The sequence below is a fragment of the Pelophylax lessonae genome (genome assembly GCF_965119305.1).
Source record: "Pelophylax lessonae genome assembly, chromosome: 3".
NCBI lineage: Eukaryota > Metazoa > Chordata > Amphibia > Anura > Ranidae > Pelophylax > Pelophylax lessonae.
Genome location: NC_138770.1, coordinates 419,566,236 through 419,594,057, shown reverse-complemented (window position 1 = coordinate 419,594,057; position 27,822 = coordinate 419,566,236). Strand labels below are relative to the sequence as shown.

At 44.0% G+C, this 27,822-nt stretch overlaps 1 protein-coding gene across 1 annotated transcript in view; it reads right to left on the bottom strand.

Annotated features, from left to right (window-relative positions):
• The window catches only part of RNF217 (ring finger protein 217), a 144,901-nt gene extending 117,881 nt beyond the window's left edge, over window positions 1-27,020 (bottom strand). The window contains exon 1 of the mRNA XM_082252273.1: window positions 26,240-27,020. Coding sequence (XP_082108399.1) covers window positions 26,240-26,782 — 543 coding nt within the window. The 5' untranslated portion in view covers window positions 26,783-27,020. The remainder of the gene's footprint in view (window positions 1-26,239) is intronic.
• Window positions 27,021-27,822: the final 802 nt, after the last annotated feature.

Genomic DNA, 27,822 nt, shown 5'->3' with positions numbered 1-27,822 from the left:
TCTTAAAGTGGTTGTTAAGCCACTACTATAAAATCATTGAATCCACTCTAATATAACACTAAGTGCGCCTGTGCCTGTCTTATAGCAAAAATATGCCGATCTGTACCTAAATCAAAGAACCTCCTGGCGCTCAGCTGAACCCTCGGCTCTCTTCTCTGACCAGCTGACAGCTCCAGCAGGCAGGGCCGAGCACTGCCGCTGTGAGCCGGGGAAAACGGGACGAGAGGAGAGAGAGAGAGAGCCGAGCGGTCACATGATCGCTGGGAGCTGCTCTGATATAGGTACAAATTGTATATTGTTTCTATAACACCGGCACAGGAGCACTTAGTGTTATATTACAGAGTGGATGGGATTATTTTATAATAAATATGAGAGCAGCAGGAGGAGAGGGGTGGGCGCTGACATGAGCAGACAAGCAGGGAGGGGAGAGGACGACAGAGAGAATAGTGCAGGGCTGCAGATGATGGAGGCATGTAAACTGGACACGGTGTCAGGGCTCAGCAGCCATGATATACTGTGGTCAGTTTACAGGGGGGAGGGTGGAAACTGTCAGGATCAGCCAGATTTTTTAGGTGATACAGGAGGGGGGGGGGGATGCAAAATGACACAGCAGCAAAAGCACTGTGCTGTATAACATGCTTTAAGGGAACAGTATCTTTTTTTTTTTTTTTTTTTTTTTTTTTGGAGTAATAAATGCTTTAATGGATACAATGCATTAAGATAAAAAACCTTTCTGCCTTTACAAATCACTTTAAGATATAGATGTTAAAGTAATTGTTAATGATTACCTTGTAAAACAACCCATTCAGTGTAAAAGTGAAATAAAAGGCAAACATTTGTGGTAAAAAAAAAAAAAAAAAAATGAATACCTATTTTTCCTCTGCTTTATAAGTGATCACATTCCATCTGCTCCCAGTTGCATAAGGGCTGTGGGGAGGAGAAGCAAAAGAACACTGATCTTCCCAGTAAATGGCTGTGCAGGGTGGGGGGGGGGGGGGTGTCAGGACACGTCTGATCATTAGAGGAGAGCAGACTGAGTTCCAAGTACAGCTAGAGTGTGTTTTCCCACCTAATGTGGTCAGTTTTTAAACAGGAAAGCAGAGGGTCTGGAAGGGACTTCACACAAAGGAAGTAAAAAAACAACAGGATACTTTCCCCTTCAAGTACATGGTATAGCAGACACATATCAGGAATTTGAAATGCTGGGGCAACAAACACTTTAGAGCAGAACTATGGGCATTTTTTTTTTATTTTGGATTGAGGAAGGGGGGGGGGGGATTATAACCCATCAAATTTTTTTTATTTTTTTTGCCATCTGTGTCCCATTACAGAGATTTCACTTCACTACCTGTCTCAAAGCCAAACCAGAAGCAAGAGGCAATCCCTAAAAATTGAGGGAATTTCTTGGGGACCCTGAGGTCACCAGAACTAGTGTCCCCATTGGAAGATTTCTCTTCTATTACTTTTCTGGGGTCAACCCAAAATTTGGGATTTTCTTTTATTTTCACTTTCAATGATAATGGTAAACAGGACAAATAGAGGGGATGGATCTCCCTTACAGGGACACAGACCGCAAAAAAAAAAAAAAAAACCTGACAGGTGTTGTAACCCCTCTCCACTATCCTAAACCTAAAAAAAAAAAAAAAGTTTTGTCTTTAGTTATACTTTAAGTAGAACATTAACTAGAAGAAAAACCAGCTCAGTTGTATCTGGTAATCTAACTGGCCAGCCATAGCTTGATAAGACAGGATGGTTTTATTTATTCTGCAATAGTATTAACAAAACATGCAACATATTCGATTCTGTTGAGCGCCAGTTCACATTGCAGCGACGCTACTTCGCACCGCGACCTCCGAGGTCGCGGTGCGAGCAGCGTGCCGCGACCTCGGAGCGGCCGCCACGGACTTCATAACATTGAAGTCTATGGCGGTCGCCCCAAAGAAGCTCCGGACCCTTTTTCTAGGTCGGAGCGACTTGTGTCGCTCCTATTAGAACGGGTCCGCAGCTTCCTTATGGGAGGCGACCTGTGAGGCGACCAGGTCGCCTCACAGGTCGCCCTAGTGTGAACCGGCACTAAAGCTGACCTCTGGGATACCTCCCTTCTGCTCTTCATTTTACCTAGGATTTTTTTTTTTTTTTTAATCATCTTAAATCAAAAAACAAAACCCAAACACACACACACGTCCCAGATTGTAGCTGAAGGTATATGAAGATATTCGCTTTTACCCTGCCCTTTCTATGGCTTCCTAATGATCTTTTTATTGTAATGGACACCCAATATGATGGTAAGAGGGGAAAGGCCAAACAATATTTGTAGGAAAAGTTGAGATTTGCATATACCTTGGATCTTTCTGACATGCATTTTTTACTACTTATGCATTATTTTATCATATATGCATTGATTTATCTTGACTTTTTATAGGTTAACAAAAAAAAAAAAAGTTTTAATTTTTTTTTCAGCATACGTTTTCTACACGCATTTTCAACTTATAGAGCGTTTTGATGGTAGTTCCATGTATTAAAAAAGCATGTATGACAGGTATTGCCTATTTCATGTGTTTATCCTCCTGTAACTATACCATAGACTCATATGGAAGATATGCTTGCAGCAAACAAAAGGTCTTAAAATTTCACCATATAGAAAGCTTAGATAAGCACTGTGCCTTTAAAAGCAATGGGATAAACCATGAATGGGCACTTACAGTGTAAAGCAGGCATGTCCAACCTGCGGCTCGGGGGCCGCATGCGGCCCAGAACCACAGACAATGTGGCCCACTGCCCCCTGACAATTTTTTTTTTTTTGCTGGGGAGGAAGGAAGTCAAGTCGGGGGTATGCCCGCAGCAGCTTTCAACTAACTGTTGGCAGAGGCGGGGATCTCCTGCTTACCCGGCGGCCACTGTCATATGATGCCCCGCCCCCTGGACCGGCTCCTATGATAGCCAGCACATTGGTGACAGCTATCATAGGAGCCGGTCCAGGAGGCAGGACTTTGCATGACAGCGGTTGCCGGGTAAGCGGGAGATCCCTGCTCTGTACTCCAGTGGCTCTCCTCTCTCTTCATTGCAGACTGCATTGGATGGGCATGCACTGGTGAGGCTTCATTGGATGGGCATGCACTGGTGAGGCTTCATTGGATGGACACTGATCAGGCTGCATTGGATGGGCATGCATTGGTGAGGCTTCATTGGATAAGCATGCACTGGTGAGGCTTCATTGGATGGGCATGCACTGGTGAAGCTGCATTGGATGGGCACTATTTAGGCTGCATTGGATGGGCACGCACTAGGATGCAAGTGCCATGCGCTCTCCCGGCTACCACGGGAGACTTCGGATGTCTGCAGTCAGTGACCGAGCCGCTGCTTCCTGTATAGTTCTGGCTCTGTCACAGGCGGAGTGATATGAAATGCACTCCGCCTGTGACAGGAGCCATGCAGGAAGCAGTGGCTCTGCGCTCTACTGCAGCTGTTGCTTCCTCCAGCAGTACCCACATGGCCAGCATTACCCGCCAGCAGTCTACAAAATAAGTAGAAAAGGTATGTGCATTAGCGTGTGTAAATTGTTGCAATATGTTTTTTAATAACTAGTGGTGTTTTGACATAATATGTCATGTCCTTGTTCATACATATATGAATAAGGACATGACATTTTCTGGCTGCCCAAGTCATATGTGCTAGGGGTGCAACTAGCCCCCAGCACATAACTGTAAATATCCCAGCATGTGCCATGTTTCTGACCCCTACACCATGACCACTTCAAATCACTTTAGGATCTCTCAGAAGAAGTAGACCTCTGGATACTGATTACATTTCATTTCATCATCCTCTAGTTGTGTTAAATTAGTGCGGAGGGGGGGGGCGCAGCATCGCAGGAAGGGCACAGGGGCATTTTATTACTTATATACCTTAACTATAGTATATATTTTATATGCGGCCTGAGAAAATTTCTCTACACTCAATGTGGCCCAGGGAAGTCAAAAGGTTGGACACCCATGGTGTAAAGAGTTAAAAAAAAAAAAAAAAAAAAAAAGCGTCACAGAGCTTGTGGACATGTACACACAATCCAGCCACCAACATATAGTACATAGTCTGTTAAAGGATTCAAAGTAACTGAAATCTACAGATCCAAGAGACTATTTCAAGTTGAGCACCTGAACACTAGACCGATGTGAGGGATCATTTCAACCACATTGCATGCTGGTCAAGTTCCATGCAGTGAATGCATGCAGCTGTGCTGGCATCTCACAGAAAAGGCAAGGCAAATCAGAAAAGTCAGTTCTCCAAACTGGTATAAACATTTAGGCAACGCTGGCCTACCAAGCTTGTTTTGCTATGCAACCACCGCAAAATGGTGAAGAAACTAATTGTATTCTATGACAGTGGTTCTTAACCTGGGTTCGATCGAACCCCAGGGGTTCGGTGGGTCAGTCTCGAGGGTTTGGCACACCCTCCGCTAGTACCACTTCGCTGTCAGGGACTATTTCTCCAGTTTCGGGCATGTCCTTCCGCTCCCGCTCCGCTCGCACTCGCAGCTCTCTCTGCCCCTGGCTCACTCTCACTGCTGGCTGTGCAGCTCGGCTCCTGGCCGAATCCGATCCAGCCGGAGCCGGCGTCGCCCACTGTGGAGTGGTGGTGGTGGGGGGGGGTTTGGAGACAGGCCAGACGTGCGGTGCAGAGAGGGACTGTCTGTGGGAGGGAATAACCCGTGCAGCGGCCGCCCAGCGCAGTGCGGGAGAGAACCACCAGGCCAGGCAGCTGCAGCAGCAGAAGAAGCCGGCAGGTGAGAGGCCAGAGAGCCAGTGGTGACAGTGGTGCTGCAGCCTGCAGGAGGAAAACCTAGCCTGTGATCGGGAGTCGGGACACAGGTGAAAAAAAGGTAGGACTGGAGTAGTACTGGCTGTACTAGTCTAGTGACTGACCAGGTCCCCCATATAGATCCCCCCTTACAGCAGGCCAGGGTGAGGTGAGGTCCCGCCCCCCATATAGATCCCCCCTTACAGCAGGCCAGGGTGAGGTGAGGTCCCGCCCCCCATATAGATCCCCCCTTACAGCAGGCCAGGGTGAGGTGAGGTCCCGCCCCCCATATAGATCCCCCCTTACAGCAGGCCAGGGTGAGGTGAGGTCCCGCCCCCCATATAGATCCCCCCTTACAGCAGGCCAGGGTGAGGTGACATGAGAGCGGCACTTGCCAAGATAAAGCCGCGCATTTCTGAACTGGTCTCTGAAAGACAACAGCAGAAGTCACACTAATTTGCAGTAAATATTCATTATGTTTTTGTGTGAAAATCATGTTTTAATGGTTTTGTTCTATGTTCTTAATGGTTTTGTTCATTTTGTCCACCTATGTATAAATATATACCTAAAATAATATATACCCATGTTTTGAATTTGAAAAAATCATATTTTATTTTTCCAATTAAGAAGGGTTCGGTGAAGGCGCATATGAAACTGGTTGGGTTCAGTACCTCCAACAAGGTTAATTAAGAACCACTGTTCTATGATAATCTCTTGCCATATATCTGTGCCTAAGGATGCTTGCAAGATTTACTGAAAGTGCTACAGTTGACACAAGGATACTCTAAATCTATGTTTAGCTACATTGGATGCTACAGTACAGGCTGGATCTCAGGGCAATGCAAGACACATCATGACTAATAAGGCACAAGGCATTCTTATCAGGATGCATGATAGGTGAAAAATGATCACACTGAAGATGCAAGACACTTACAAATATTCACGGCTTGCTTTTATGGTATTCATCAAATTCTTTGATAAAGACAAACTGCACTGCAGTGCCGTTTACTATATAGGACACCCTAATGCACATGTTCTGCAATGCACCTCAGCACAAAACAAGGCATTTTGAATAGGTTGTTTAAAGTAGCATGAGTTGCAGCACACTGCATTCTGGTGTGAATAGGCCCTTAACACTAAATTCTTTTTTAACACCATTAGTTATACTAAAAAGGTTATATGTATGGCTACTAATCAAAACCCAATTGCTAGAGAGATAGATAGATAGATAGATAGATAGATAGATAGATAGATAGATAGATAGATAGATAGATAGATAGATAGATAGATAGATAGATAGATAGATAGATAGATAGATAGATAGATAGATAGATAGATAGATAGATAGATAGATAGATAGATAGATAGATAGATAGATAGATAGATAGATAGATAGATAGATAGATAGATAGATAGATAGATAGATAGATAGATAGATAGATAGATAGATAGATAGATAGATAGATAGATAGATAGATAGATAGATAGATAGATAGATAGATAGATAAAACTGAAAACATTTCCACGCTATCCCTGTGTATTAGCCTCCCATTACTCAACTCTATATACTATAGGAAGCAGCTAGCACCACTATGCATCCAACAAAATGCAATAAATATATATAGTCACACAAAAAAAAGAGTGCAGCGCTCTCCTTAGATGATTTTTACACTTTTTCTTTTTAGATATTTATGCACTATTATTTATGTATAATAAAACTAATAACGTGAGTCCATCTTTTCTTTTAAATAAATACACAATCAATAAAGGATTCAAAGGCCGTGACAAAAAAGGGGTGCAGTCCCATACACCAGAAACTCTTCAGTAATTGTCTCTGATCACCACAGTGCCCTTCACCCCACCAATGGGTGTCTTCTCATCTGCTTGAATGGACCTTACCAATTAAAAAGGAAGTCTATATGCACTTTGCAGTGTTAAGTGGCACCGCTACCACTGGCTGTACACTCCAAATCCGTGGCTCTCACAGTGAAGTCAATCATATAGGAAGCAAGAGGAAAGAACCATAGTGCAAATCGCCAATAAAAAGCATTTATTTCCATATAAAAATCCACTAAAAGCTTTTTTTAACACCAACAGTTATACTAAAAATGTTATATACAGGGTTACTAATCAAAGCCCAATTGCTAAATACTTTATTGTTCTATCAATATTACAGACATGCACACATTTGCATTTTACAATGGAAGTTAAAAATGTTACTAATCTTCCACGTTGAGGAAAGTAACCGGGTCCTATTAAAGCTATGCCACATCCAGTTATACACTGCTCAAAAAAATTAATGGAAACTCTGAAAACACATCAGATCTCAATGGGGAAAAATCTCATGCTGAATATCTATACTAATATGGACTGGGTAATGTGTTGGAAACAAAAGGATGTCACATCGTTTGATTTTTGGGGTGTCTTTGAAATCAGCCCTTTGTAGGTTGATCATTTTAATTTCCATCAAAGTAAAAAGAATGATGCAGCAGGCTAGTCCATTTTGCTGAAATTTCACTGCAGTAACTCAAAATGGTACTCAGTAGTTTGTATGGCCCCTGCATGCTTGTATGCATGCCTGACAACATTGGGGCATGCGCCTGAGACCATGGATGGTGTCCTGAGGTATTTCCTCCCAGGTCTGGACCAGGGCATCACTGAGCTCCTGAACAGACTGAGGTGCAACCTGGTGGCATCGGATGGACTAAAACATAATGTCCCAGAAGTCTTCTATTGGATTTAGGTCAGGCCAGTGTGGGGGCCATTCAATAGTATCAATTCCTTCATCCTCCAGGAACTGACTGCATACTCTCCCCACATGAGGCTGGCCATTGTCGTGCACCAGGAGGAACCCAAGTGCAACTGCACTAGTGTAGAGTCTGACAATGGGTCCAAGGATTTCATCCTGATACCTAATGGCAGACAGGGTGCCATTGTCTAGTCTGTAGAGGTTTGTGCATTCCTCCATGGATATGCCTCCCAAAACCAACACTGACCCACCACCAAACTGGTCATGTTGAACGATGTTACAGGCAGCATAATATTTTCCAAGGCTTCTCTAGATCCTTTCACGTCTGTCACATAGGCTCAGGGTAAACCTGCTCTCATCTGTGTAAAAGCACAGGGAGCCAGTGGCAGATCTGCCATTTTGGTGTTCAATGGCAAATGTCAATCGAGCTCCACGGTGCTGGGCAGTGAGCACAGGGCCCACTAGAGGATGTCAGTCCCTCAGGCCACCCTTTTGATTGTTTGGTCAGAGATTCACACTAATGGCCAGCTGGAGGTCATTTTTTTGTGGGGCTCTGGCAGTGCTCTTCCTGTTCCTCCTTGCACAAAGGAGCAGATTCTGGTCCTACTGATGAGTTAAGGACCTTCTACGGCCCTGTCCAGCTCTCCTAGATTAACTGCCTGTCTCCTGGAATCTCCTTCATGCTGTTGAGACTTTGCTGGGAGACACAGCAAACCTTCTGGCAACGGCACGTATTGATGTGCCATCCTGGAGGAGTTAGACTGCCTGTGGAACCTCTATAGGGTCCAGGTATCGCCTCATGCTACCAATAGTGACACTGACCCTAGCCAAATGCAAAACTAGTGAAAAACAAATAGTCAAAAAAAAAAGGGTAGTAGGGAAAAAAAAATGTCAGCGACCTCCACCTGTAACACCATTCCAATTTTGGAGGTCTTCTCATTGTTGCCCATCTAGTGCACCTGTTAATTTCATTACCACCAAAACTGATTAACAACCCTCTCTGCTTACTTACCTGACCGGATCAATATCCAAGGAGTTTACTTATTAAAAAGTATTCCTTAAATTTTTTTTGAGCAGTGTACTTGCCTTCATAGAGCTCCAGAATGTTGATAAAGGTGGCCATATGCTTCTAAATATTAGCAGCAGAAAAGAACATTGCTCAACTTCTAATTTAGAATGGTCATCATGCTGGAAAATCTTATTGTGCTGTGACCATGCCCCTTTCTATATATAAACCCACCAGCTGTGCACTGCATTGTGTACCATCAGCTGGCTCAAGAAGAGAATCGCAACAAGTCTCTGCAGTCTGGCAATCGAGAGAGGACAAAATCTGTTATTGTCCATCATTCACAGTGCTAAAACTACCCAATTAGGACTACCCATAGCTCACAGCAAATTATTAACATACACCTTTAGCCCCAGATCCCACTATGAATCGCACAGGAATATGCACCCTGGATTTCTGTGCAATTCACATGTGATTTAGGATGGTGGGAGTTGAGCCCATTCATTTTCAAAATCGCACCACTTTTAGAAATGCACCATAACCCGATCACATGGTCGTTTTGTACCATGCGATCTGGTGCAGCCAAACACACTGCGTTTGCGACCTGTGTTGCTGGTGTTAACATTGCACAGATACCCGCTGCAGATCGGAAGGGCAGTGCGTTTTGAACGTGGTGCGGAAAACGCACACGGATAACGGGTTTCCTGCACCATGTTTTAGTGTAAACCAGGGCTTATTGTTCAAATGCTCTGAACTGATAAAAGTCCCACAGCAACCAGAAAATATTCAGATATGCCAGCACAACCAACCTTCCTTAGGAATCGGTTTGTGGCCAGGCACCAAAACCTTAACATGCGGTGATGTATATCCCATGGAAAGAAGCAGCAGAGGCATTTGCTGGATTATCTTGGGTGGGAAGAACCAGGCAGGGTTTTCTAGCCAGAGAGATTGTTTTTCCTGTCAAGAAGCCTTAGTTAGTGGTATCTGTGAATAACTTATTAGCTTGTCTCCCAATTCTTCAATCTAATGTCCATGGACCTCTTCAGAACAAGACATCTGATTAGTGTCTGGGAAGAAATCCTGTATGCGATTTTACTATATTAAGAATAAGCAGTGACAAAGCAACTTTATTAAAGACCCCATAACTGTCCACAAATGGACTGGCTCTCCTCGATTGGGTCAGACAGACAAACTGTCTCAAGTACAAATTATTAATATTATTACTGATGGAAACAAAACATTACATGTTGCTTAAAGTTGAACTTCAGGAAGATAAATAAATGACAGCTGAGGTCAATATAGATAAGATTTGTCTTTGACTCAAAAAGTATAGACTCCTTGGAAAGGAAGATTATATGTGCTTTATCCTGTATGGGCTTCAACTGTCAAACATATCATCAATCAAACCAAGTTAAAACATGTACACAAAGCTAGTACTACGGTACACAAATGCCAGTGAATCCCACATTTCCTAAGAAAAGGAGCAGATTCACCATGTCTATCCATGTAACACATCATACAGCAACACCTGTTCCACTGCAATCCTAACATCTTTATGTAGATGATGTCATTTTTGAATAATTAAAGCCTTCCTAATTTGGCGTATTTTTTTGATGTTGGTGATTTATACGGAGCTCTGTGAAATGAGTCTTGTCACAAAGCGCAGCTAATGTCCCCAAGCTTTGATTAATTGTGTTCAGTATGAAAAGACCCAAATGCTGCTAGGATGACCCAATGTTTGTGCACAATGATGTGAACATTATTTACATGACTGTTAGGCCTCATGTACACTGCTGCTGATAAGTGGATGTTTAGGAGCAGTTGGGCATTTTTTTTTCAGCAGCCCCTGAACTCTCCTCTATGTTATCCTATCTGTCCATGTACACAGAGACGTTTATAGGAGTTTAGAGGCAGTTGAGATTAGTGGCATTTTTTTGCGTCCAGTATGGAAGTTTGGCATTTGAAACACCAAATGCTTGTAACAGTGTGCAAATGCATCTAAAAGCGTTTCGTTTATAGGTGTTTTCAATAGGGATACATTTCTGACTATATTAAAGCGGAGTTCCAGCCATTTCACTCACCTGTCCAACGGACCAGCGATGCGGCCGCCCGAAGCCTCGATCCTCTCCCTCGGCATCACTGCTGTGGGCACCCGGCTGTGACAGTTTGCGGCTTCACAGCCGGGTACCCACTGCGCATGTGCGAGTCGCGCTGCGCGTCTTGATTGGCCAGCAATCTTCTGGGACCTCTGACATGTCCCAGAAGATTGCAGGGAGGGAGGGGGAGAGGAGAACTTCCGTTCAGGGCGCCACGGCGCACCGAGCGAAAGTGGGAGCGGGTACCTGTCAAAACGAGGTACCCGCCCCCCCCCCAAAAAAATGACATGCCAAATGTGGCATGTCAGGGGGTTAGAATACCTAAAGCGGAAGTTCCACTTTTGGGTTGAACTCCGCTTTAAGCTTCAAGTACACGGGACGTTTGAAAACCTCTGCTGAACGCTGGAACTTGACAGCTAGTAACCGATGGTTAGAATCGTTCGTTTACCAGCTGCATTCATGCACCTTTAGCGCCGTTTGTGTTTAGAAACGTTTTTAGATTGTAAAATGGTCAGAAATGTATCCCAATTGAAAAAGTCTATAAATGCAAGTTATTGCGCTTAGACGAGTTTGCACACTGTTACAAACATTTTGTGTTTCAAATGGCAAAGAACCTCTGTCCTGAACACAGTTTTTTGCTTTAAAAAAATGAGTCTAAGGTAAGTATTTCATAGTGTGCTAGTATATAGAGCATACTAGCACATTATGCCATTGTCTTGCAAGGTTATAAAATTTAAAAAAAAGGGAAAAGGAGGTGTGGTTTACTATTGCTTTAACGCCTTAACTGGGCCTATACAATATCAATTTCCAATGTATTTAACCCCCCCGGAAAAGCCCAGGTGCTGCATAGAGCTGCGCCGTGCTGTAATCAAGGTATATACCAATGGTCACATAAAAACGAGTATAGCATTTTTTTTTTTTTTTTTGCAGAACTGGAGTATACCAGAGTACAGCAACGCACAGCACTTGGGCTGAGGAAGTCCCTCCCCTTGTGGGACGTCATGCGTGCGGAAGGGAGGAGCCGTGACGTCACCCGCCGTCTCACGGAGCCACTCGAGAAATGTTCAGTTGCTGCATACAACTTGAGGACTGTGAATGCCGTTTTTATGCTGCTTACATGTAAGAGGCTGTCTTTTTTATCTTAATAAAGCCTTTAAGACATACTTCACCATATACAATCCCTTGCCCCCTTATTTTGAGACACAATCTTAGAGAGCAAGTATTTGGATTGTCTGGCTATTGAATACCTGGAGGCATTTGGAGGAGCTGGGATCATCCCATCCATCCTACAGAGAGTTTTGTTATCGATTGCAGTGGAAAATATTCTGGTGTGTTTGACCCTTTGTGGTCTGAGTTTTGAGGTGAGAGGCCAATCTTATCTGGTGGTGGATGTAAAGTCACTATAGAAGTTGCAAGACCAGAGAAACATCTCTGAGTGCATCTTTATCCACACAGGCCCCTTCCTCCTCTGCATGGACTATTTTTCTGCTTCTTATTTTTATTTTTATTTAGCGCTGCACTAATTTCCCTTTATAAAAAATGAGTATAGCATTTTTTTTTTTTTGCAGAACTGAAGTATACCACTGGGGTATACCAGAGTACAGCAATGCACAGCACTTGGGCTTTCTGGGTGGGAGAAATACACAGGAATTCATGCTACATGGACACCTAGGATAACATGCTGGGGAGTTTACTGGCTGCAGAAAAAAATGTGACGCCAAAAACAGCCGCTGTAAAAACGTCCAGTGTGCATGAGGCCCTATCAGTTGTCCTGTGAACAGATTCTCCCACCTGAGCTGTGGATCTCTGCAGCTCCTCCAGAGTTACCATGGGCCTCTTGGGCTGCTTCTCTGATTAATGCCCTCCTTGCCCGGCCTGTCAGTTTAGGTGGACGGACATGTCTTGGTAGGTTTGCAGTTCTGCCATACGCTTTCCATCTTCAAATGATGGACTGATCAGTGCTTCGTGAGATGTTCAAAGCTTGAGATATTTTTTTTTTATAACCTACAGTAACCCTGCTTCAAACGTCTCCACAACTTTATCCCTGACCTGTCTAGTGTGTCCGTTGGCCTTCCTGATGCTGTTTATTCACCAAAGTTCTCTAACAAACTTCTGGGGGCTTCACAGAACAGCTGAACTCTATTTACTAATTGGGTGACTTCTGAAGGCAATTGGTTCCACTAGATTTTAGTAAGGGGTATCAGAGTAAAGGGGGCTGAATACAAATGCACACCACATTTATTTTTTGATTGTAACATGAAAAAATGTGGAAAATTTCAAGGGATATGAATACTTTTTCAAGGCACTGTGTAAGTAACTATTTTCCTCTACTAGTTTAAAGTTTTTAGGAAAAAAGTGTATAACATGCATGCACTCAGACCAGGGCTCAGTCACACCAGCAAGCCGTGCACACAGGCCAGTTACTGGTGTGTGCTGGGAGGTACAGTGATCATTCCAGTGTAATTATTTTTTCTTTTTTCAAACTTTGTCAATGACATTTTATTTAGCTTTATTCACTGCAGTGGTATTGTGATGCGGCATTTTAATAACATGTACTGAAAAAAAAAAAAAAATGCAACAGTGTGAACTGACATCATAGACAAGGAAAAATCGCCTGTCTTTCTATTGGAACTGTGCTGGACAAGACAGCCAAGTCTTCTATTGTATCCTGCAGGTGTGGCGTACTTTCTGAAAGTGCACCAAACCCACAGGATAGAATAGAAGTCTATGGCTTAGCACAGCTAACCCGCAGGAAAGTTACAGTACACTGCACCCGTGGTGTGGGTAAATCGCAACACATCAGTGTTAAAACAGCCCTATACTATTATGCCCAGTGTATTGCTTCACCCTGACCTGAAGATCTCTTTTTGCCTGCTGCTGGCACCATTCTGGAGAACGCTAGCCGGGATAAGAGGTGGAGTGCAGTTGGTATCACTCCCCATGGGAAAGGAGCCAGCAGTACAGAGGAGGCATCAGCTTATGCGGCTCTTGCTCAAAACTACAGCTCCAACTTTACAAATAGTGCCTCTGCATTGCACTCTGATGCTCTGGGATGGCGGGTCAGCAAGCCCAGACCGCCATCTACCAGTCAACCGGCTGAGATTTACTAGTACATCTCGGTCCACTGGTTTCTTACCCCTGTACTTCAGCATCTAACACTCCCCTCCCCCCAGATTAACAATGCTGCTGTCCAAATGTCCCCCCTGTGCTCCTTCATCCAGAGTGGGGCACTCTTAAGAAAAATGTTGGCCATACACAACAGGACTTGATCAAAGCAAAAATCTTTAATTTCTCCATAGTCAGAAAAACAAAACAGCACAAAGGACAAACAAGCTGTTGATACATTCTACACAAATATGTGCTTATTCATAACAAGCATCTTTCTTATTAATAAGCACATTTGTGTGAAACGCGTCAACTTGTTTCTCCCTTGTGCGGTTTGACTATGGAGAAATACAAGATTTTTGCTTTGATCAAGTCCTGCGGTGGAGTGAAGCCAATATTTCTCTTTCTTCAGCATAAACAGTACCGAGCCAACAAGTACACTCACCTTAGTGGCAAACCTTTCTTTGGCTGGATAATGAAGGCACTCTAAGGGGGTGTGTTACTGGCCAGATCGCTAAGGGAAACAGGGGGAAAAAAAAGCCAAAAAAACAAATGCAGCCACTGCATCTAAGGATTGGCAATACTGTCGATTACATTTTTGGTTGTGGGTTTAATATCGCTTTAAAAATTGCAACAACTAAATGTAGTGCCCTTAAATCCTCAAATAGGCCCAGATGTCAATCAGTTTACATTGGTGGGGACATACACATTTTTGACCCAATATGTATTGGTTAAATTAAGAGCCCATTCAGACTAGCGGTCGGTCGCAGTCCATTGAATAGTACAGGACCCGTTCTAATAGGAGCGACAAAAGTTGCTCCAACTTAGAAAAAGGGTCCTGCACTACTTTGGGGCGATCTGGGAGCGACTTGCATTGACTTCCATTATGTGAAGTCCCTGCAAGTCGCGCCGAAGTCGCGGTGCACGCAACTTCACAGGTCGCCCCCGAAGTCGGATCGCCTCAGTGTGAACTGGCTCTAAGTGTGTGATCACAATATTATTAATAATAATGTTGATATTAAGGCCTCGTGCATGCTGGATGTTAAAAAAAGGCAGTAGTTTTAGCTGTAGAATGCCGCGTAAACGCAAGTTTTGCATTAGTTTAGTTAGTAATTCATTTTTGTATTAGTGTAAATGTATAGCAAAACTATACTCCCACAAAATCTTATGGCTCAAAAAAGCTCAAACGTAGAACAGCCAGAGTTAGAGCATTTTTACAGCTGAAAACCCCCTCTTCAAACCCACTAGTTCTGGGGATTTTTTCCCAGCCAGATACCCCTGCCAAAAACTGCTGATAACAGCCTATATGTACATGGACACATAGGATAACATGCTGGGGAGTTTACTGGCTGCAGAAAAAAAGAAGGAGCATCCGAGTAGGTAATATTTTTCATTTTCACTATATTTTTGTAAATAAGTTCCACTACCTCTAGGATAGAGCAGAGCTAGTGCTGTTACATATACTTGAGTTTCTTGCTTCAACTGAAATGTGACAGGTTGCAATGGGCAACAGCTGCAACTTGGTTCCAGTATCCAGATAAAGAATGACATCCTCCGCAGTACAGAGCTCAATGAGCATGTTGAGTTACTGAGTGTGACTAATACAAGGAAGAGGTTTTTTTTTTCTATTCTATTAACATTTTCTAGTGTATTCACATCCAAAAGGTATTTAAAAATATAGTTAAAGTACAACTAAAAAGGCCATTTTGGAAAGTGTACGGGAGGGTTATATCCCCAATCATTGATTTTTTTCCTCATCTGTCTCTCATAGCCAAAACAGGAAGTGAGAGGGTCGGGAATATCTGCAAATTAACAATTAAAGGACCAGTCCTATTTCTGACACTTGTTTACAAGTTAAAAATCAGTATTTTTTTGCTAGAAAATTACTTAGATCCCCCAAACACACACATATATATTTTTTAATCAGAGACCCTAGAGAATAAAATGGAGATCATTGCAATACTTTAGGTCACGCCGTATTTGTGCAGCAGTCTTACAAAATACACTTTTTTTAATAAATAAATAAGAAAAAAAAAAAAAAAAAAAACAGTAAAGTTAGCCAAATTTTTTTCTATAATGTGAAAGATACGCCGAGTAAATAGATACCCAACATGTCAGGCTTCAAAATTGCGCACACTCCTGGATTGGCGACAAACATTGGTACTTAAAAATCTCCATACGTGATGCTTTAAACATTTCTACAGGTTATCAGTTCAGAGATACAGAGGAGGTCTAGGGCTAGAATTATTGTTCTCTCTCTAACGATCGCTGCGTTGCCTCACATGTGGGGGTTTGAACACCGTTTACATATGTGGGCGTGACTTGCGTATGCGTTCGTTTCTGCGAGCGAGCTCGGAGGGATGAGGTGCTTTACATTTTTTTTTTTTTTTTTTTTTTTTTTTTTTTTTACCACTGTCCCTTTAAAAAAAAAAAAAAGATCACTTTTATTCCCATTACAAGGAATGTGAACATCCCCTGTAAAAGAAATAAGCAGGACAGGTCTGCTTTAATGTGAGATCTGGGGTCAAAAAGACATCTCCCACCGCCCATAAAAGTGATCCCGCGGGGAATCTGCCGCTGGGACCACTTTTATGTGAAAGAGGACCATCTGCCCTGTAAGAAAATACCAGGTTTCTGGCAGCTATCTGCTGCCATAACACTGGTATTTGACGTTCAATTAGCGACGTAAAACTGCGGCAGGCGGTCCGTAAGTGGTTAAAAAAGGATGTCCTTGTGGACCCCCGGGTCACCAGAACTAGTGTCCTCATAGGAAGATTTCCCCTCTATTTTCTAGGGACAATTCAAAGTTTAGGATTTTCCTTTTTACTTTCAATGATAAAAAGGTAAACAGGACAAATAGAGAGGGTGAAACTCCTCACAAATGTTCTAATCTATCTCCACTCTATCCAAAACAAGGAAAAAAAAAATTGCCTTTAGTTCTATACTTTAAAGCTACATGAGATGTTGAGCAGTGTTTTGTGATTGATTAAATTGCAATGACAATAAATATACATAAGTAACCACCTACTGGATGACTTCTACTGAAAAAAAAAAAAAGGCATGCCCACATCCTCTCTGACATTATCTCATGTCATGCTGTGTGCCTGGGACAGGTTGTTTTCCTAGCAGAAGGAAGATAAAACAGTCAGCCACACAGGAAGTGACCCTGTCACCAAAGCTAAAGGGGATGGGTGAAACGTCTACTTAAGCACAAAAGCCAGATCTGAGTTCCTATGTTGTAACAAGTCAGGAGGAAAACAAACAATTAAGCAATGCTGTGATACTGTAACTTGGCATTGCAATCCCAATATTCTGTTTTATTCCACAAGGCCTCCTGCTGTTACTACAGAAAGGTACAAAGAAACTTTTCAGAAATATTGTATTCTACACACAATTGCCATTAAAAGGACATTGCATCTCAAATCAGAGTGCACCCCCCCCCCAAAAAAAAATAAAAATAAATCCATTCTCAACCAGTGTTTCTTTCTCCAGAGGTTGCTAGGGGTCCCCTGAGCACTTTCTGCCTCTCCGATAAGTAACCACTGACCCAGCCATCTTTTTAGCTATTTGTAAAGGAAGGATTCTTCCTACTGACCATCATTCTAATGCACCATGAGCTGTAAAAAATTACATTTTAGAAGGGGGTTTCCTAAATCTGCAAAGGTTTTTTAAGGGTCCCTCTGTGTTAAACCTTTTTAAGACCTCATTATTATTGGCACTAACAAATATAAGTTGATATGGATTGAGATACATACAAATACATATAATGACTTTTATGGTTTCATGCAAACTGTGTATTGACCTGTGTTCAGAGGCATTTAGGACCCGTTCACACTACCCACACTCGTACACACAATCAGACTATCAGACGAATTTCCGTCTGTTTTTTGTTGCATGCTATTCTCATACGGAAAGTGAAGAGGTTACTTTCATGTAAACATTCTCGTACCACAGAATACAACTTCTGAAGTGATGTCATGTGTTGAATTGTTTTCTATGTATTCTTTACCTTCAGAGCATGACTAGTCTTGCTCTTACGATTTTTTTTGGATGAAAACTGTACTAAAATGAAAATTAGACGTTGTGTTTACATATGATAAAAAATGTATAGCCTGCACATTCAGCATTTGTCGTACAAAAATTTGTAATCGGCTGTTGAAAGCACTATACTATCAATCCAAAATTTGGCAGATCGTTCGGACTAAATTTTACTTCCGATTTTCTTATGTGTACGGGCCTTAACGCCCCATGCGCACAGAAATTAAAATGTATGTCTCCAGGTGCGTTTTGGAGAAAATATCTAAATGCACCTGGAAGCATGTAAATGCTTTGCTATGGAACAATGAACATAAATATGTTCAGCTGCATCTAGGTGCATTCAGTCTAGCTGCATTTAGGTAAAACAGAATTGTTTTGAGTCCTGGGACCATTTAGGCTAGCCATACATTATACAATGTTCTTGTACAATTTTCCTTTAGATTTACCAAAACCATATAATAGTAGGCCAATCCTAAATGATTTCAATTTGTCTGCAATCAGGCAGGCCCTTGCACTACGTAGTTGAAGATAAATCTAAAGGAAACTGAATATGAAAATTGTAGAGATGCACTGAAATTTCAGCGTCTGAAGCACATCAGCACTTTGCTGATAAGAGAAAAAAGGTGCCATTAATGGTGCCGAAAAGATGCGTGATTTTTTTGTGCTTATGGTTTGTTTTTCATAGGTCACGTGACACAAAAACCGCATCAAAAACGTAACACGGGTGCGTTATTTATGCATTTTCAGTGCATTTTAATGATGTGGTGTGTTTTTGATGTAGTTTTTTTTAACTGACCAAAAATACAGCAAGCAGGATTTTTAACACCAGTGTACGGACCAGTGAGAAAACCTACATAGAATTCAAAGTGATACATTTTTCTTGTGCTAAAAGGTGGCAATAATGGTTGACAAAAAAATCCTTATTCATTTAAATTCATGATATTAATAAAAAAGTTGAATGTAATATATATATATAATTTTTTTTTTTTTTTTTTTTTGGCCAAGTGCATCCTGCAACGTCTGTTTTTTCGGTACCAACAACTCCATTGGGTGCACCTCTAAAAAATTGTATAATGTATGGCCAGCTTTAGCCTACTTTACGTTTAAGTGCATGGAAACGTACCTAAAGACAGGTAAACCCACGAACATCTAAACGCAAGAAAATGTGATCTGGGAAGTAGAACAGTTTATACTTACCAGATAACTTCTCCTGTGTTTAACGCAGGTGGTCCATGTGCATGGGGCACAAAATGCTTGTTTTTTGCAAAGGTATTGAGGGAGTGCTGCAAGGTGTTTTAGCACATCACACTGTTTACTTTATTAGTGTACACTTCAAAGATATATTCCATTCCAATTTCCACAGCAGCATCACAGTGCAGTGATATACAGTCTGCATTTTTCAACAGCTCTAAAGTGTAAACAGGGCACATAGAAAACAATTGTTTCTATGTGCCCTAAGAGCCCATTCACATTAGCGCAACTTGTCAGGCGACTTGTCAGCCTGACAAGTCGCGGTCGGTCGCGGTCCATTGAGTAGTACAGGACCCGTTCTAATAGGAGTGACAAGTCACTCCGACTTACAAAAAGGGTCCTGTACTACTTTGGGGCGACCTCGGAGCGACTTGCATAGACATTCATTATGTGAAGTCCCTGCAAGTCGCTCCGAAGTCGCGGTGCACGCGACTTCACAGGTCGCCCCCCGAAGTCGTGTCGCCTCAGTGTGAACCGGCTCTTATGGTGATCTTTGTTTATTCTGTGTAGAAAAAAAAACAAAAATTCATTGCACATTGTGTGAAGGAGAAAATATAATTTTGCACATCCTAGGTCTGATTGGAAGTTCTAAACACATGTGACTAAGGGCCAGTTCACACCTGACAGGCGTGCTACACACATGGCTGCTGATGTGAGCTGACAGGAATAGTGCTGATGTGCCAATTCCAGAGCACTGCACTATCACCTTTTTTTTTTTTTTTTATCCAAAAACTTTATTGAAATGTCAAAAGTTACAATTCATCAAGTTCTGACACAGTTGTGGTGTGATGTGGTAGTACGAATCACAACCCCCTGCACTGAAATAAAGTTATTCTTTCAGTGCACACCACTTCAACACAGTTGTGTTAAAGTATAAGTAAAGGCAAAACTTTTTTTTTTTAGTTTTGGACAGTGGAGAGGGATTAGAACCCGTTGGTTTTTATTGCTGTCTGTGCCCCTGTTAGGGAGATTCACCCACTATTTGTCCTGTTTACCGTTATCAATGAAAAGTAAAAAAGCAAAAAAAAAAAGCTGCAAATTTTGAGTTGTCCCCAGAAAAGTAAGAGAGGGGAAACATTCCAATGAGGACACCAGTTCTGGTGACCTGGAGGTCCCCAAGGAATTCCCCTAATTCACAGGGATTTCCTCTCACCTCCTGTTTGGCTATGGGACAGGAAGCGAGGGGAAAAATCCGCAATGGGACACAGACTGCGAAAAAAGATAAAAATGAAACTTTAAAGGGTTATAACCCTCCCTTGCTCTATTCAAAAAAAAAAAAAATTGTCTATAGTTGTACTTTAACTGACAACTTAGAGAGCAAGGCTTTTCGCCTTATCCTGAGCTGGAAGTGCAATGGACAAGGTTGCCTAGGGGAGTTCCAGTGAACTTTGAGAGAGCCCTAAACCTGCATAGACAGGTACATCTAAATTCAGGAGAAAGTGATCTAGAAAGCATATCATTTGTTTATAGCTTTCAGGTCATTTTTCATGTGTTTAAAAAACCTAAACACAGTGGTGCTAATGTGTATTTAGCCTAAGGCATTGGTTGCGGCCCCTGATAACATATCACATAGCGTATATAATATCCAGAATATGAAATGCTTCAGATGACTGTCAGACTGCAGACTTAAGCCCCGTACACACGTACCGATCGTCGGCCGACCGATCGGCCGTATTTTGTCCCCGGGCTGTCGTGTCCGCTGAAAAGTGCAAAAGACTGCACACGAATTTTGTCCGCCGACTGCAGAAGTGATGTCATGTGATGGTTAACTTTCCCTGTGTTTTTTCTTTTCTGAGCATGCCCAGTCTTGCAAATCTGCTGTCTGAGGAACAATCGGCCGTTCTGGTGTCGGCATACAAAAATTTTAATGCTTGCACTACAGATTCTGTTCGGCCGAAAGTGCGCTGTCGGCTGTCGGAAGCATCATACTAACAGGCCGAAAATCGGCCTGTCGGCCGAATCTTTTCGGCCGACAATCTGCACGTGTGTACGGGCCTTTACTAGAAGAAATAGACTGGTGACACACTACAGGAGGGGTTGGAGTCAGGGGACATGCTGCAGAAGACAGTAAGCCTCGGTTTCCACTAGTGCGGCTACGAAGGCGTGCTACTTCTAGCACGACTTCGTAGCAAAAGTAAACCGCGGCTTCAGTTAGACTTGTCCCTCATATATAGAGGGAAGTCGCGCTCAAAAGTAGTACACGATTTACTTTTGAGGTCGCGGCAACTGAAGCCGCGGCAGTGGAAACGGGCCCCATTGAAAACAATGGGTTTTGACTTGCTGTGCGACTTGACATGTGTCAAGTCGCACCGCAAGTCGCACTAGTGGAAACCGAGCCTAAGTGACAGAAAACCAGTTACAGGAGACTGTTAGAGATCACTGCCATTACAGCCCCTGCAATGCTTCTATTACTGACCAGTGAGGTCCAACGATCGCACAACAATCTATAAGAGGTACTTTGAACCTGGACCTAGCAACTAATTGCCGGTTTACACTGGAACGCGATGTGGGAAACCCACACTCTGTGTGTTGCACCCCCACCACTCTGAAAACGCATTGTGTCTCTGCGGCGTGTGTCCGTGTAAAGTTAACAAAACCCCAAAAGCAGAGAGAAAATTAAATGTGTTTGCTATGTACTACGTGATCCGGTTGCAGTGCGTATAAAGTACTGCAAGCATTATTTTTGAGTGATCTAAAGCATATTCTCCCGATTCAAATGAATGAGCTGAAAAACATACTGCTTTAAAAAAAAAAAAAAAACGCACAGGAACGCTAGTGCATTCCAGTGCGGTTCAGCTATAAAGTTTGCTATACGCAATGCAAATTTTAGCCCACAGGCTAAACTATTGGAATGCTGAATTAGAAAAAAGATTGAACACATTTACACAGCTTTACCAGAGGAAAAAGACAGCTGACATACTAAGGGAGTGGTTGGAGTCTGGGAGATGCAGTCAGAGACTGTTACATGAGATTATCAGAGACCACTGCCATTGCAGTATCTTTACAAATCAATACACCTATTACAGACTACCGGGCCACAGCAAGTACCATGGGCTGCAGGTTAGGTGCCAGGAATCAAAGGGGTACTGTGCCATTGGACCTAGTATACTACTACAGAGGACTGCTTTTTCAGAGGACAGTTAACAGGCCACAGGGAAGTGATGTGCCACCCCCTCACCACCTCTTTTAAAGTGTATATGAAAATCAGCGTGGCCACATTTGGGAAGGTACGCTGGGGTGTCATTTTTACTATGAAGCAAAGCATTGCAACCCATGTAGCCCCCTGTCCAGCCATCACAGCTTAAAGACAATGAAATTGAGACACTACTCTTGCCACCGACAACAATGACAGGACACTACTCCCCCCACTGACACCAACAATGGGACACTATTCCTCCCACTATATGTAGATAATCGCCAGCACACCAAGGATCATAAATTCCATCCAAACTTTTACTCAAGAACGATCACATCACAAAACTGTGTAATGCAATGTTTCAGAACCACACAGGACCCGTTCATAGGCATGTAATGATGAAGGAGTCCTGCATGGCTCCAAAATGTTGCACTACACCATTTTGTAATGTGATCGATTTTGAATAAAAAAAACGTTTGGACGAAATTGATAATCCTTGATGTGCTGGCGAAAATATACACATCGTATAGATTCCAGTACCCAGCTGGCAGTCGCTACAGCACCAGGTGCTCTAATGGGCCATACACACTATAAGATTTTCTGAAGACTTTTTCCTTTAGATTTACCAAAACCATATAATATGAGATCAAACCTAAACACTTTCAATTTGTATGCAATCTGGCAGGCCCTTGCACTACATAGAAAAGGTAAATCTGAAGGAAAATCTTATAGTGTGTATGGCCCTTTAGGGTTTATTCCAGGAATGTGTGCAATGGGAATATGGACTGTGGACTATTCCTCCCACTGACACCAATAGGACACCATTGATGAGGCATGGTTACCGACACAGGACATTTTCTTCTCCTCCCCCGCAGCCACAGTCTGGCTGACCTGGATCACATGGAGACCCCTGGTCTAAGTGATACAAGCGGAATTTTGCACTCCCCTTTGCCCACAGCCTTCTGGGAGATGTCACAGAGACACAAGATCCATACCTTCCCTCCTGTCAGAATGGCGATCTGCCTTGTTCTGAATATTCATCTGTGGTACCCACAGATCAGGTCCCGCTGTATAAATATAAAAAAAATGGAGGAATTTCTGCGCTAAGGATGTGGAAGTAATGAAACAGTGAGAAAAAAAAGCTGCTGTCACTAGACCAACAGACAGTGATCCAAAATGTATAAATAAAAATAAATACTGCTGTATAAATACACAGAGGGCGCGGGCTGCAGGCAGCGCGCATTAGTGCTCCCTACCTAGAAGTGTGAGATCATGAACCTAGGTGCAGCAGAGGCACCTTACCTCTGTATATGTACGTTATATGGTCGCCAAGTGATCAAAAATATTTCCCTTTCGGATTAAAGGAGTTGTAAAGTCTATGCATTAAGTTAAAAAAAAAAAAAAAAAACACTGTGCGCAGCAGCCCCCCCTCGATGCTTATCTGAACCCCTTCTCAAACCAGCAATGTCCACGACTGTCTCAGCTGTCTGGGACTCCTCTCCTCATTGGCTAAGACACAGCAGCAGGGCCACTGGCTCCCTCTGCTGTCAATCATAGTCAGCTAGCCAATCAGGAAAGAGAGAGGACGGGGCCAAACCGCAGCTCCATGTCTGAATGGATACATTAGGCTGTACATAGGCTCGGGTGCCCCCAAAGCAAGCTGCTTTCTGTGGGGGCACTCAAAGGGAGGGATGGACCAGGAGAGCTGAAGAGGGATCCGAGAAGAGGAGGATCCAGGCTGCCCTGTGCATAACCAACTGCAAAGGGCAGGTAAGTACAACGTTTGTCATTTTTATTGAAGAAAAAAAAACAAAAACACACAAAAAAAAAACCTAGACTTTACAATCACTTTAAGGCCCCATTCAGATAGGGGCGATCCGACTTCCAGGGGCGACCTCCGAGGTCGCGGTGCGAGCAGCGCGCCACGACCTCGGAGCGGCCGCCACGGACTTCATAACATTGAAGTCTATGGCGGTCGCCTCCGGGTCGCCCCAAAGAAGCTCCGGACCCTTTTTCTAAGTCGGAGCAACTTGTGTCGCTCCTATTAGAACGGGTCCGCAGCTTCCCTATGGAAGGCGACCTGTGAGGCGACCAGGTCGCCTTAGTGTGAACGGGGACTAAAGAGGAGCTCCAGTCACCATAATCAGTTTTTTTTCTAAAATCACCCCCCATGATTGGCACAGATTGGACATTATTATCTGGATACTGTTGCAAATGTAACTATGTGTGCTTTTTTTTTTAATCTGTAAAAAAATGACCTGATCTCTGAAGCAGGCAGGGGCCATCGCAGTTCCGGGCATCTGAAGCCTGCTTGTGTCTATTTCTGGGATTAGGTGCAGCTGGCTACCCAGCATGCACCTCCCGATCTCACACCTGCACAGTAATGACACTGTGTGGCGCAGGTTACTGATTGCAGCTTGCCACAGCGATGGCGGCGGCAGCGGAAGTTCCTGCCCCGTTGTTATGGCAACCTGTCAATCAAATGAGAATCAGCCAATTTCCTTGGACATCTCGGATTGATGACGCCGATATCCCCGGAGTCCAAGGGAATCGCCTGATGACGACTTAGCCTAGGCGGTCGAGACCGGAAGTGCCGCTGATTTATTAAAAATAAAGCTTTTTAGACACAATTTAAAATAAAAAAATTAATATCCATTTAGGGCTGCACTGCAGGTGGGCATGTGAGTAAAAGCAAGTTGCAAATATGGGTGGAACTCCACTTTAATAAAGTATTGTGAATCGATGATAGTGAGTCCCGGTTCACACTGGTGTGATGCAGGAAATCCTGCTATTCAGTGCTGGTTCCCGCATCGCACCTGAATCAAACACTGGTAAAAGCGGTAGTATACTCGGCTTTTTAACTTTTACCTACAGGTAAGCTTATAATAAGGCTTAACTGTAGGTAAAATAATATCTCCTAAATCTGCACGGTTTAAGAGATATTCACCCAGCATGCAGCCGCTGACACTACCGACGTATGTGCTCTAAAAGTCTGGCGTATCTTACCGGACCTTCAGAGCTCCTTGCCGGAAAGTGAACTCCCGCGCATGCATAGAAGTGAAGTCGTCGTGGCTCCAGCCACTCACAGCCACCCGGAAGAGACGCCGAGGGAACATGTCTTCTCCCTCAGCTGTGTCCAGGCGACTGTGTCGGGGCTTTGTTCTAAGGTAAGTATTTCATAATGTGCTAGTATGCAATGCATACTAGCACATTATGCCATTGTCCCACAGGTTTTTTTTTTGGGGGGGGGGGGGGAAATACAACCGCTTTAACAATGACATCTGCATACTGCTGGGGGTGTCAATGTAAAAGTAATGACACCTCCAGATCGGTTTGCAGAGCGAACTTTAAAATGGTGGAGGAATCAGACTGCATAGGTGTGAACACCCATGCGATCTGATTCTAGTGCGGACCAAAAAAAGGGTCCTGAACCATTTTAGTGCGAACGGGATTTCAGCCAAATTCACATCGCGTGTGATGCGCACAGCAATGCGAACGACATGCGATGTCTGGGATCATACAAGTTTTGGTGCAAATGCAATTTCAGCCAAACTGGCATCGCACAGCCATCACGTGTGATGTGCACAGCAATGCGAACGACATGCGATGTCTGGGATCATACAAGTTTTGGTGCAAATGCAATTTCAGCCAAACTGGCATCGCACAGCCATCACGTGTGATGTGCACAGCAATGCGCTGCGATGTCTGTGATCACACAACTTTTGGTGCAAATGCAATTTCAGCCAAATTTGCATTGCACAGACATCCCATATGATGCGCACAGCAATGTGGTGTGAACATGCGATGACTGCGATCGCACAAGTTTTGGCGCAGATGCGATTTCAGACAAATTGGCACCGCACAGACATCGCATGGGATGTGCACAGAAATGCGGTGCATGTGATCGCAAACGTTTTGGTGCAGACGCGATTTCAGACAAATTTGCATCGCACAGACATCGCGTGTGATGCGCACAGCAATGCGGTGCGAACAACATGCGATGGCACAAGTGTAAACCCAGCCTTAAAGCATCCAAAGTGCCATATAGACATGTGAGAGGCCATTACCTGGGAGCTGAGATACCTCTTGAGACATTCCTCGCACACCCCTTTCTTGCAGCAGGACAGAGGTTTGATGGACTTGTCCTCTAAGCACACCCGGCAGCTCATCATGACTTTGTGTCCTCCATCCCCCAGGCTGCTGATCAGGAAGGGGGCCAGTTCCAGCTCCAGGCTGGCAGGACTGAGGGGTAGCTCCCCATTGGGTCGGGGTAGGGAGCTGAGGGTAAAGGGTTCGGCCATAGTGAGGGTGTCCCCGGTGTACATAGGAGGGATGTCCCCGGATAAGTCACTCTCCACGCAGTATACAGTGCAAAGGACGCCGCATCTCTTCTTCGGCTTGTGGCCCACCATTAACCTGTCTTCTATCGGAGGGGTGCCCGCATTCTCCACCTGTTCCTCACTGCCAGTGTAGGGGTCTGCCCGCACACCCCCGTCCTCTTCTTCTTCCTCCTCCTCCTCCTCATCGTCGTCCTCCTCACTGCTGGCGATGTGCTGTGTGTGCTGCAGCTCGTCATGCTGATCCCCCATTCCCGGTGCCCGTCTGCCCATACAGCACAACAAGTAGACACTTCTCCTAGTTGTCTTGTGCTTCCGGGTCCCTCCAGGGGCCTGTCCCCCTCTCAGCTGTGACACTCACAGGGCTCCCCAGCCACAGTCCTCTGTCACTTCTCCCTCCTGAAGGTGGAAGCCCCCCGTACATAGCCCCTAAGTGGAGGCTCCCGGGTTCTTGTGTTCTCCCCCGAGCATTACAAAGCGGTCAGCACTGAGGAGAGAGAGAGAGGCGGGGACACGCCACTGCTGCTTTCCTGCTCCACCAGTCTCTTCAGCTGTTACCGTATTGTGTCTACTACACCGCCTCAGAGTCCAGCATTCAGGTGCTACCGTACTCCCTCTCACACATCAACAACACGGGCTACCGTATTTCCAGGAATAGGCGCCCCTATCCCAGAACAGCTGTGCCTCACATCCTATCATTCAACTTTTACTTCAGGCCAAGTTCATGTGCAGTTGTTGCTTTTTTTTTTTCCAGCACATTTTCCAATGTATTTTGCATTTTTGTGTACATTTTTTTTTTTTAAAACGTAACCCCACTTTTGTTGAGAAAAAATCATTCCCCTCTGGGTGATCTATGTACCAGTGGCGGCTGGTGCTTCATGGGTTCCGGGCAGCAGACGGACCACACCATACCCACCCCCCCATCACCGGCTCACTCACCCTGGACTGATGTGGAGGGCAGGCAGCGGTGGCTTCCCCTGCGTCTCCTCCCTCCTCAGCCAATAGCATGGCCACTCCTTTCAGCCAATCGGGAAACAGGTCTTAGGACCAGCTTCCTGAATAACTGGGAGGAGAATTGGTGTGATAATAGCCAATATTCATTCGCTATTGTCACAGGTGGGCTCGGGGCGCAGTGCTCCACCCTTTTTTGACGCCTGTTAGAGCCTCTGGCTCTAATCACATGCTTCAAAACCCATTGGAATCCATGCGTCCGGCGCCCTGCATGTAGATTAGGGGGCCGGATGCATGGATAGGGGGGGTGGCGCCCCTGTGCCCCCAATGGATGGGCCGCCACTGCTATGTACATTACAAGG